Here is a 12,576-nt window from a genome sequence, read left to right as displayed (position 1 = left end):
ATAATTCTACTCCTAACTATTGACTCATGGTATTTCCACACAGCATTTTTTCACCTTCTAAACTCCGGTTTCCCCAAACTAGGGTTAGTAATTATTGTCCTTCCCACAGTAAAATGATTTCTGACAGATTGTAAACTAGACAGTACTACAGAAATACATGACAATAGTACCTTAGAATATCCCTTACCTAATATGTGGCAGTACAACCAAGGCAACCCAAGGCTGTGAAAGGTCAGTGATGTCTTCCTTCTCTGGTAAATGGATTAAAGACAGTACATGATCCAACACTGGTACTTCTGCCTTTCCTCCTTGTCTTTTACTTGTTTGTTGCCTTGTATGAGAGCTAAAAATAAAACCAAACCTTTTAGTAACCCACCACTGCATATAAAAGATTGTTCCTTTTCCTCCCATGATACTCAAAATTATGTTTGCTACTTCTAGCAAAAAGGACTTGGACAACCCAAGGGATTATTTTCTTTTTAATGTCCTCCACAGCACAAAATATCATCTAGTTATGTTGAGGAGCACAAAACATGGCCCACAAGAAATGTCAGGTCTTTATTTCAAGTTCAAATAGTACTTCTAGAAGGAAAGACACTATTTCTTAGTTGGACACCCTCACAACTAGGACATATAGCCTCTAGGAGCACCTGAGAGTTGTCTCTGTGATTACTGTTAATAAACCATGATCACACTGACATAGATAGACTAATGGGTGACAGAAAACAACCAGTGAGGTAAGTTTGGGGACTTAACAGGAATCACAAGCTGAGCCCAAATCAACAAGCCTATCTGCAGGCAGAAAGGGTTGACACCATAGTGGAACATATGAACAGAAGTACTTCACACCCCGTGGACAGCAATGTTTCCATTCCACCCAGTGCTTGCAAGACCACAGTTAGAATGCTGCGTAGGCTCCACCCTTCAAGACATACAGAAGCTAACAAAAAGACAGCATCAAGAATCATTAGAGGTTTAAGAAACAAAATTTATGAGATAAACCTTAAGGAATTAGGATTGTTGGTCCAGAGAAAGAAGATTTCAGATGTTTCTGATGATCAAAGCCTGTTATTTGTAAAGGCTGGATGCAAGGAGTGAGAAATAATCTGCACTTTATGTTCGCTGCAGATAAGATAAGCAGCAACAGATTTAAAGTGCAGTAAAGGAAGTTTGGTTCATACACCATAAAGACAGCAAAGTACCGGCACAGACTACCAGGGGCAGCTTGGGAATCTCCAGAATTAGAGCCATTGCAACCAAGCTAGCTCTGCAACTAGAAGCAATCAAGCTGTGCCAGCACAGTGCTGTATCTGGATTAAATACATGCCCATTGGCACCCAGATGTGCTCTATGGTAAGACTATAGTACTGCTGCCAAGAAAGCTCCTGGGAAACACATATGCATACAAGGAAGAAAGATGGGGCACAGGCAGGAGGTTAGTAATGATGAGAACCTGGACTGCAGCACTCGGTACAAAGATTAACTGTCCATAGATGCAGCATGCACCTTGGTGTAACGAATCCCCATCACACACCTACCGCAACACTCACTAGTCTTTTTATATCAGTGATAACCTTTCCAGACCAGTATCTCTTCTCAAATAATCTCAGAAAGAAAAATGGGATCCTACCATTATCAGCTGGTTTGCAAATCTGCCAGCAACGTTGCCATTTACACAACTCTGGCAAATATTGGGGGGCAACTTTTATGCAGCTCTGCAGTGCCTTCAGGTCTGCAGCCATGCAGACACATCTAGTGTTTGCTAAACTTGAGAAGTCTCACCTTACGGGTGATTCAGTGAAAACAAGAGGATACTTTTCAAATGCCATTGAACCAATGGTAGGCGGTTCTGCTTTCACCAGAATGAGTTTAGCCAGAATTGCCATCGCCTCATCCTTTGTGAGGGCATCTGTGCCAGAGAAGCAATGCTCAAGGTACTCCAGAAAGCGTGGAAGAAAATGCTGAAGGGGGGGAAAAAAAAAAACAAAGAATAAAGTCAAGGATTGCTAAGTCTCTCTAACCATGATCAAATCCACAAAAAACCCACACAACACCAGCCACAAAGGAATCCAAACACTTCACAAATGAGCCAGCAAAGCACCAGACTTAGCAGTCCTGGTGCCCCAATTCACCACCACACAGATATCTTCTTACCCCAGCAGGGACAGTGATTTGATGTAAAAACTCAGGTTTGCCCCAAATCTAGTCTCATCAGGACATTCCAGATCCCTGTCTTTACTCGCACCTCCCACTCCGTTTAATTAATTTGATTCCTCACAGATCACCAGTTCCAGGCCTGACCTATCAGACATCCCTTATTCTTCATTTCCACTTACTTTCTCCAGAACTCCTTTTCTTAATCCCATCCATAACAAGTCCAGCCCCTTCATTCCCAACAGACATGCTTTTTTTTTTTTTTGCGAGTACAGATACATGTCACCTTCTCCAACCCTGAACACCATTACCAAACTTCAACACAATGGCATTAGTACTCTTTCATTCTTACCAGATCATGCCAGAAGTTTAAATAAACATGATGTCAATACACAAAAATGCTTCAGCATACAAGGCAGGCAAATACACTTTTTGGATTTCCCAGTTGTTCCCTTTGTCAACAAAAATAAACAAAATGCACAAAAGCTCCCACCTACCCTCTCAAATTGCTTCATTGTGAACATTGCTTCAGAGAAGTCCAAAAGAAAGCGTCGCTCAAATCCACTTGCAAATACCTGCAAGATGCAAATGAAAGGTTGACAGGAACACAATAACAAGAGATGTTTCATAGTCAACTCTGCATTATCCATGGGACATTTTTTCTGGTTTATGAATCAACCATGCTTTGAACTCCGAGACACCCAGCCTGGCTCTCTGTTCATGGCTAGCATAGTACAACTATGGTCTACACTATAAATTGCAAAATTATCAGGTACTGTAACAGGAAAACTGAAGAATCAGACTCCATAGTAGCATCCCCTATTAATCTTTGCAACACTGCACTTGATAGGAATGTAGGCAGCTAATCCTGTCAATGCTTCAGGAGCAATGGTAGTACTGAAATATGCCTACCACTGTACTTTCTAAATCAAACTGCACTTGCCTGAACCTAGTTCACAAACCTAACCCATGCTCACTAAATGTTTGGCAGCTTAGTGAAAAATGTACTTTTTTCATTAAGTCCAACTCACCAACCTGCTTTATAATCTAAAACAGAACATGTTCCTTCTCTGTTCTCCTTCCTTCCTCTACAGAGGCTGTACGTGTTTGAATCAGAGCCTGTTTTTCACTGCAAAGATGTCTGCCACAGTGGCATCGCTACACTGACATTCTGTGTAAGACTGTCAAGGAGTCCCAAGACCACAGCAGACGTTACTGAAGGCATTGGGCAGCTTCTCCCTTAGCAAAAAGGCTAAAAGGAATCTTACAGTCTATTCCCCAGCTTGAAGTGGAATGTCGTGAAATCACCCTGCTGTAGGGAATTTGAACTCTGGGACTTCTGCTGTAAGCAACAGTCTTTGTTACCTTCTCAATAGCTTCCTTGGTCAAAGAATCAGGCAAGAAAACATTCTCGGCCAGCAGGAATGCCGAAATAGTGTTCAGCAGGGTCTTGCAGCAAGATGACGAGAGATCTGGTGTTTGTAACATTTTTATTAAAATCTGAAATAAAAGAGAGAGAACTGGTATTCATCTATGAAGATAGCAATTGTCTGGTCTGAATGACTTGGACAGTCTCTGGAGCAGGAGGGCATGATGTGCTAAGTTTCAGCCCACAGAAATGAATCCTAATAGTCCTGTCAAAGTTTGAAGGAACTATACCTACATTTGAACCCTCCAGGGTGAAATGTATGTGAATCTGGTAGAACTGCTCTACCATTGATATGGAGGTCTGGGTCTCCTCCACAGCTGCAGGAACTAAGGTTCAGCATGGTCTCTAGCAGCAGCAGCCCGCTTTCCCCCCGATTATTTAAAGGGGGACTACACCAGTATTACAGTACAGAGGTAAATTTTCATGGGATCAGGGGTAGCAATACTCACAATAATTGTCTCTGTCACTCAACTCAAATCCTATGCCTACTGATGCATCAGAAATGTGTACAAATGCTTTAGCTGACCACACCTCTTCCATATTCAATTGATACTTCTCTGGCACATCAGCCAAAGTGATGGTCTGACCTACCTGACAGACATCTTCAGGCAGTGAGATTCTGGATCCATTTGCATGTTCCACTAGGATCAGATAAGCTTTCAGAATCTTTTCTATCTGCTCTGAAGCCATACAGCAGTTGGCCTTGGTTATTTTCCTCTGCAAGTCTAAGAGTGACTCCTGTTTAAATAAAAAAGGAAAGCAAAATGTTTCAGAGAAATGATCAGACCTTGTTTCACTTACTGCTGTTTGAAAGGCATTCTAAAGAATCGATGTCTCACCCACCCAAAATACTGTTGACTGTCTCGTTCATGTTCAACAAAATAAACCTTGCAGAAACACCATGTGATTCCCATTATGTAAAAACACACACTCTGGATTCCTTGGACAGAAACACAAATACCTCCCAAGATGAGGGTCTCCTGAAAGGCCAATGCATGGCATATAAAATAGGAAAGAGAAATGCTTGGGCCCAGAGCCACAACAGTATGGAAGCACCCAGCTTGCACTGGAATTATCATAACTTAAGTACTTTTACACTTCACGCATCATTATGCTAATACGCATGCTGAGATGTTACTCGTATCATCTACACTACACAGATAATGAAGCTGCTCTGGATCACTCCCATTAGTGCCCCTTTCTGTCCAGGGAATGTAAACTCCCAGCCTTGATCCTATAAAATGAACCCAATTTAGAGACCTATCATAGACTATGTGAACATTTCATTCTGAGCATGATACCAAGTTCAACAAACCCCACTCACCCACTGGTTCCCAGGGTAAAAAACAAGCCTCGTTAAAAATAAAGGGAATTATGTTATCAGTTTCCAAGATTTCATCACAACTGCAGATGCTGAGTGACTCGGATCCCAGGGATACAAAACACCCAGTGGCAAAACATTCTATAGGTAACAACAGTCAGGCATTAACTGCTATCATACTGCGTGAGGTAGGAGGAACAGAATGGGATTTTCTGGGAAACTATGGATAGTCACTGGGAGTTCCGAGAAGGAACCAATAGGACTATTTACTCATGCTGGAAGGACTACCCTAAAGTTCATTTGTACCATTTCCTCCAGGTCCCATTTCACCCCTCTGAGGAGCACAACTGACACAGTTGTCAGTTGCAGGAGGTTTCGACCCCCCTTAGCAAATACCAATCACTAGTGAAAAACATCTAAATGTTGATCAGGTAAGTAAAAAGCACTTGTCAGGCCCTTGCTCATCGTTCTACATCACCCTGACCCAACAGAGCACAGCCCATGGCATTCAGCCATGGTCCCTCAAACCTCAGAGTGTAACCCCCACAAACAGCATTATAGGGAAAAAAAAAAAGCTTCCCCTTTACGGTCGCAAAGAGGTCTTGGAACCACCAACATAGATAGTTCAGCAATATAAAGCAAGCCCTAGCATTCCCACCCCAGCAAGGGGCCTGTGATGTCTGTCTCTGCAAAGGCAGATCCTGCAAAACCTCCTTGCCCAGACGTGGGACTGAGCTCCATGTCTCGCACACAGCAGTTCCCTTCTCACTGCACAGCACAGCCACCAGGGTCACTGAACTTTTACAAAAGAAGGGTGGGATTTTTTTCCATGCACATGACACTGTATTTAATGTTTCCAAAGCAGAAAGAAAACAGTTCTGGTCCAATAAAACACAAATACTTTTCTTGATAAGTGCACATTTTTTTCAGGCTCTCATGAATAAAAAAAAATTTAAAAAAATAAAAATCAGTGTACCTCCAGGCACTTGAAGACAATGTCAAAATGCTCCTTATGGATATGCACTACAGCTGATCTGATCATCTGCTCAAAGGCTTCTCCTACAGCTGCCCATGGTAGTTCAATTTCTTCTTCAGTAATAGGCCCCAGCTTTAACAGAATTAACTTCATAGCCTGCACAGGAAAAGAGCGCATCATGTCCTTATACTTTGAAAATTAGTTAGTGCAATATACTGCTAAAATATTCCAGTGATCTTGATTCTTTTTAGAATGACTACAGAGGGGGGAAAAAAGGCTATTACTTAAAACCTGAAATATCAGCAAGCCATACTATTTTAATACACAGGAATACTGCATAGGAATTACTAAAAACACCCTTCCTATCTCAAAGAATATTATTTCAGATCCTATTAAGTAACGAACAGCATGCTTATCACCAAGGATCCACTGAGGTGAACAAGACAATACTCAAGGATTTCACTGAGCACTGCCTAAGGCTCCATTACAGCAACATTTAAACCAGCCATCTTTTCTTATCTTTACCGTCTCTGCACAAGAGTGAAACATGTTTCGAACACCCTTGCACATCTCAAAAAGTAGCTGTCCTACACCTTCCACCTTCTCGGGGTGCTCCCCCAGGTCACGGAGCATTAAATTGAAGATAGCATTTTTATCAGAAACCTAAAAAACATAAGGAGAAAAAAAAAGTTATCTTCTATTCAGACCTGCCAGATGGATAGAGGTAATTAAATGGCTCCACAGCACCACATTACTCTCCCAGTCCTGCCTTCCCACAACAGTTCAAACTCATTATTTCTGCAACCACACAAGGAAATTGGAAGAAGAAAAATCATGAGCTATTAGGTCACTACAGCCCCTCCCTGCCCAAGATGTACACAGGTCTACTGAGGACACTGCAGCTGAAATAGGTGGTTTTCATTATTATGATTTTAGAATTAAACATGTGCATAAAGGCACCATTATACTGGTCCCAACTGAAACAGAATGGTCACTGCACTGGTGTGGAGAGACATGTATCAGCTGACCACAGAATCCAGTCATCCAAAACTATAACCACACTTGGGAATACTGCAAGGATTTCTGGCCCAAGATTTTAAACCCCTCCATTTCTGAGGATTTGACTTGAAGTTCAGCAATTTCTGAAAACAACCAATCAAACAAATGTGCTTTATTAAGGTCTCTCAACTTAGGACAAAAATGAGGATGCCCAAATTTGCTAGCCAGTCTCAGGAATCCTGGCTTTTGTATATTTTGGCTAAAGAAAAACCAAAAACTACTACTCCCTTTCCTTACTCCATGAAAGGCTGCTGTCTGACCTTGATTGATCTGCCTGGGAACATTATATACTCTGATTTTCAGGAGTGCAAAAAGGTTGTCACAAGAATTTCAGTTCTACAAAGGCCTTAAAGCATTAGTGAAAAAGCCAGTGAGCAAATGTGCATTTACATATTAAAGCCTCCCTTTTGCAAGACTACCTTACCATTTCCAGTCATTTTAGATAAACCAACCACAGACATTTTGTTTAACTGCTCTTAAATAGAGGCCTTAGCACTGTTTTGCCACTGCTGATATGAAATTCATGACATTCTCAGTAAAACACTCACTAAAAATGACAACTCAGGTCACGCTGAATGCCAGTTCAGGCCTTGTTAACCTTTCTTTGGAGAAAACCTAATATTATACATTGAATCCAAGAGACAGCACAGAACAGAGATAGCATCAAAGTACAAACACCTCACTTACCTTTCTCATTAGAAAGACAAAACTTTCAGCAGCAAAGTTTCTGATGTGAAGTTTGTGGTGAGCCAGCAGGGTGCTGTACAGGCTACAAAGACACAAAATAATCCACCGTCTTAAAGGCAATGCAAGAATTGCCACCAACTGGTTTTAAAACTTATGTTTTCAGTTTACATTGCCACTTCTTATGAACACTAAGAATCTGTCCTCCTAGAGAGGGCAAATACCTTCCTCAACTCGATTCCTTTCCATTCTCCCTGGATAAAGAACAGAGTTTTGGAGGAAGGTCAAATGACAATGCCAGGCAAATTCAGCTGCATTCAGAAATACGTCTAAAATATCTGGATCCACACTGATTCAACTGCAGCATCAAGATTTTCAACATATATACTCACCAGCAGTAAGGGAAAACAACGCTGAATTGATAAGCCAGATTTGTATTTCAGTTGAGCCAACAGGCTCTCCTGTCCACTTAAAAGTTTCTAAAGATACAATTTACAGGGGTGACAAATATTTGCAGTTCTCTGGTAAGTACCAGTAACAGTCGCAGGTGGCTCGGCACATGTTCAGTGCAGAAGAACAAGTGATGCCTCAGATTCACAGCCAAGCAGACGTTTTTTCAATGTGCCTGATGGCTTTTGCTGGGTTAGGGAGGAAATCTGTAATCCCTCTTTTGCTCCATCTGTTCCAAATTGAAATTAGGAGGAAGCAACATGGACCCACTGGCTGTGACAAAAAGAAGAGACCTGCTACCACAGCAAGATTGAACAAGCAGCCATACTAGGTCAGGCCACAGGTCCATCCAGCCCAGTATTCAGTCTACAGCAGCAGCCAGAAGCAGATGCCTGGGAAAGGTTTAAAAACAGGGCAAGCAGATACAAAATCAGCCTTCAACCCAAGTGCCAAGCTCAGGCACTCTCCAAGCCAGAGGTGGCTCCTGTGCATTTGGTAACTCCTCCCAACTTGGCCAGTCTCCCTTTGAACCAATGCCAACCTTCCACATCCACAGCATCCTGCAGCAACGAGTTTCAAAGCATACAAAACTGTGCATACTTCATGTGCTCTCTCACTAAACAGACAGTAAGAAGGGGCAAACATAAAGTGGAAAATGCTGGGAAAGGAACAATTAAAGACTCAAAGGAATTCATTCTATGTCGTTAGTCCAGGTGTCTGCGATCGGGAAAGACAGAAATGATAAAACTATGATTGAGGTACTTGACAGATACTCGAGACCTGTGTTGAATTTAGAGTTGGACACAGGTTTCCAAGACAACTCTGACAATCCAGTGTCTTTCTGAGCTTTGTTTACCCAGCTGAGGTGCGTGCTTCCTTTCCTGTCCCCACAGGAGAAAAGGGGATGGAAGGCTCAAATCTGCAGCCCCACCCACATCCCTCCTCCAATACAGAGGCCCATGAAAGTCAGTAGGATCTCAAAGGAGCTGCATATGATAACAAGGCTCAAAGCCCCTCAGAGAGCAGAGACAGCACGCTAACAAGTATACTGAAGCATTAAGCCATGCGTTCACGTGGCATTTACATTTCTATAGCATCTAATAACTGCTGATCCAGACATTAAAAATGGCTTTTACCTGTATATGTTGTGTATGTCCTTCACCATCAATCTCCACAAGTATTTGTAGAGATAGGAAAGAGAGGTAAAAGCCCATTCCAGCAGCTCTGTGTCCTGTGTATCCAGTAAATTGGTCATGGCCAGGAAAAAGTCATGAAAGTGAGGATAGAAATCAGCCTGAAGATCTCGAGCCAGCTGCACCACTAGACTGTGTTTCAGAAAACACACCAGTGTTAGCGTATTTCAAAAACAAACCAATAAAAACCTAGTCAAACATTGCATAATCCAGCACAGACTCTTTGGAAAGAAAGACAGCATCACCTTTACTTCCCACTTTTATTTAAGTATTACCTAGTAGGCAGCTGTGGATGGCAAGAATCTTAAGATTTTTCAAAAAATCAAGCAGATAACAAGGTGTAACAAGTAAACAAGATGACATAAAAGCTTAACATCAAACAAAGCACATTAATATTCTGTCTGACACTCAGTAAGCACTCAGGCTAATTTGCTTGCCTTGTCATAGCTTTTTTTTTTTTTTTTTAAGACTTAGAACCACAAAGCTTTATCAGGGAAATACAACCACTTGGGGCATCTCATTGCTATATTTTCCTCAGGTACAATAAAGAAAAAGAACACTTACAACAGGACTCATGCTTACTTGTAATACCGTCAATGCTTCTGACCACATTTTGTCACCATATACTTACTCTAATAGAGGTTGATAAGCAAGACTGCCTTTGACTTGCAAATGTGTTTTCAAGCTCTGCACAATGGCACTCTGATAATAGACCAGCTGGTTGAAGGACTGGCATTTGTTGACCACTTCACTGTAGAATTGCACTGTTCGAAGCACAAAAGAGAAACGCTGAAAACTAGTCCAGTTCCTGGTAAGCATGTAGGATGTTAAAGAATAATAGCTCTCCAGAGCCCAATCAAAAAAACAGTCAACAGAAAATCTCCCATTGGGCTCTGGATGCAGAAGAAATGTATTTTAACAGCTAAAGGAAAGCAGGAAACGTGAATAAAAATGACATACCAAAATGCTGAGTGAGGTTCAGTTCCCTCCATTTCCGTAGGCCTTCAAAAAAGTAGGTTTCAACCTCCTGTCAAAACAAAGATAAAATAATAGCTATCAACCCTAATGGACATAGCCTGCAAATATGAGAGATTCAAATGAAGAAAACTATCAGGTGCCTGAAATATTTTAAGAATATTTCAAGAAATATTGATGACTTTATTTCAAAAGGTGCTATGGAATTTCCCTGAAAATAAGGCTTTTCTTTCCATATTCAAAACACATTTGAAAATATTTTCTGGCAACAGGACTTGTCTACATAATTGCTTTTTGGACCTCTGTTGACTGGCCTTGATGATCTAAGATGCTGAGCCCTACCCCACCCAGCACAAATGCTTTGGGATTTCTTTTGGCATCCTCACAGCTATTGAGTGGGAAGTTCAGAAGAACAATCCAGCAGGCCAGGAGGTAACAACCTGCAAAGCACTACATTCACAATGATGATCTACAGGACACAATACAGATGACCCTTCTTTATGATCTATAAAGACACATGCACATGCTTTGTATACATGCTGCAACTACTCAGCACCCGTAAGTCTTTACAGGTCCAGACCTAGGACTGCTGACTGCCACAGCAGCATCTTCCATGCTCAGAAACTCCCACAGACCCACCAGCCACATGGAAGCCATCAGGGTGATGCTGTCAAAGAGTCTCTATAGCAATACTGTGAAGCAGGTCAAAAAGCAAAGGGGAACAAAGCACACAATGAAGCTCCAGGAAAGGCAACTTTTCCAGGATCTTCTTCCCAATTTCCTCCTGAATAAATTTTTTAAGTGAATCTTTCATGGAGAGTACCTACTTGTGATGTGATTTCAGAAAATGACCGTAATTGCCGTTCTCACCTCAGCATAGCTTCCAGTTCTGTCAATCCGATGAATAATATCGATATTAACATTGCTTAAGCGCTCCGAAAAGGTAAGAAACTGTAAAACAAAAGGACATAACATGTTTCTTGCTCTGTTCTGAGAACGGCCCTTCTCAGACCCTCTGAATAGAATACACACTGCAAACAAAAACCCTACTTATAAAGACAGGCTGACAGATAGTACCTGCCAATCTGTAAACGGTCCTACCAGAATTTTTAGGCAAAAAAAATGCTTAAAATGCTCACGAGCAGGACCGACCCTCTCCCCCCTCACTCTACACAACCAAGGCTCGCACCCCACACGTCTCCACAACACGGTGAAAAAAAAATGCAAAGAGATCCACCCGGATTTCAACAGGCTGCCAGACAACGCCTAGGCTAATGCCCCCATTGGAGAGATATATATATATTTTATTTTTTTTAATTAAATCACATCCGTTTGCTACATTCAGGCTGTGGTGTGCCTGCTGCGTGACACGGGCCACGCCACCCGCCCTCACACCGCCTCCTCCTCCTCCTCCTCCTCCTCCTCCAGCACCCCTTCGCGAGCCGGGCACTACCCCTAAACTAACACCGACGAGGAAAACCCAAAGACCCTTCCCCCGGCCACCAGCCGCGGAGAGCCGGGGCGGCCGGGCGGGCGCTCACCCGGTGCGTGTTCCCCGACTTGTGGGCTGAGGGCTTGCTCTTCATGGCGGCGGTGGCGGGGGGGGGGGGGGAGGACACGACACACGGGGACGGCCCGGGACACGGCCCGGGCCCCACGGCACGGCTCGGCCCCACACCGAGAGCCACACGTGCGGGCCTACAGGCCGGGCGCCGCCATACCGGCCGCGGGCTGCCGGGAGGAGGGGGCGGGCCCGCCGGCGGAAGGGGCGGGCGGCGGCTGCCGGCGGGCCGCGCTGTCCCGAAGTCAGGGTTTGGGGAAGGATGGGACGGACGCGTGTCCCCATCTTACCTTGAGGATTTCGGGCAGAGCAGCCCACCTCCGCCCTGGTCTCTGCGCTCGGGTGTAGCGCGCAGGGCTGGGGCACGCCGGTAGCGGAGGGGGGGCCCCGGCGGTGCCTGAGGAAGAGAACTCGGTAGCGGGGGGAGAAGGCAGCCCTCAGCGCAGCATCGGTGGCTCGGCCTGAAACGGCCACTGCCCAGCTACTACAGCCCCGATTTCAGTGCAGACATTTGCCCAGACCTCAAAAAACCACCCCCGCTCATCCCAGGCAAGTACACGCAAAATAAAGCCTTGCACAAGAGCAAATGACTGTGGGCTGATGGTCGCCGCCGCGCTCACGGCACTACCAGGGCCTCCAGGAGCTTCTGCCTGTGGCTTGAATTGCAGGAGGTAGAGAATATGCACTGGGGAGACGAGGTGAATGAAAGCTGGATGAAGCTTCAGTTCGGGCAGGTGCAGTATGAGCAGCCCAGAACCACACGACCATTTTGGG

At 43.7% G+C, this 12,576-nt stretch overlaps 1 protein-coding gene across 1 annotated transcript in view; it reads right to left on the bottom strand.

Moving 5' to 3' along the window:
* UTP20 (UTP20 small subunit processome component) overlaps positions 1-11,827 on the bottom strand; it is a 65,470-nt gene extending 53,643 nt beyond the window's left edge. Inside the window, exons 1-13 of the mRNA XM_075727911.1 lie at positions 11,783-11,827; positions 11,112-11,192; positions 10,227-10,293; positions 9,898-10,030; positions 9,210-9,398; positions 7,627-7,708; positions 6,406-6,543; positions 5,881-6,036; positions 4,175-4,321; positions 3,520-3,654; positions 2,652-2,729; positions 1,783-1,961; positions 188-343 (exon numbers count right to left, since the gene is read on the bottom strand). Coding sequence (XP_075584026.1) covers positions 188-343; positions 1,783-1,961; positions 2,652-2,729; positions 3,520-3,654; positions 4,175-4,321; positions 5,881-6,036; positions 6,406-6,543; positions 7,627-7,708; positions 9,210-9,398; positions 9,898-10,030; positions 10,227-10,293; positions 11,112-11,192; positions 11,783-11,827 — 1,586 coding nt within the window. The remainder of the gene's footprint in view (positions 1-187; positions 344-1,782; positions 1,962-2,651; positions 2,730-3,519; positions 3,655-4,174; positions 4,322-5,880; positions 6,037-6,405; positions 6,544-7,626; positions 7,709-9,209; positions 9,399-9,897; positions 10,031-10,226; positions 10,294-11,111; positions 11,193-11,782) is intronic.
* Positions 11,828-12,576: the final 749 nt, after the last annotated feature.

Source organism: Pelecanus crispus, chromosome 1 (genome assembly GCF_030463565.1).
Source record: "Pelecanus crispus isolate bPelCri1 chromosome 1, bPelCri1.pri, whole genome shotgun sequence".
NCBI lineage: Eukaryota > Metazoa > Chordata > Aves > Pelecaniformes > Pelecanidae > Pelecanus > Pelecanus crispus.
This window is presented reverse-complemented; position numbering and strand designations above follow the sequence as displayed.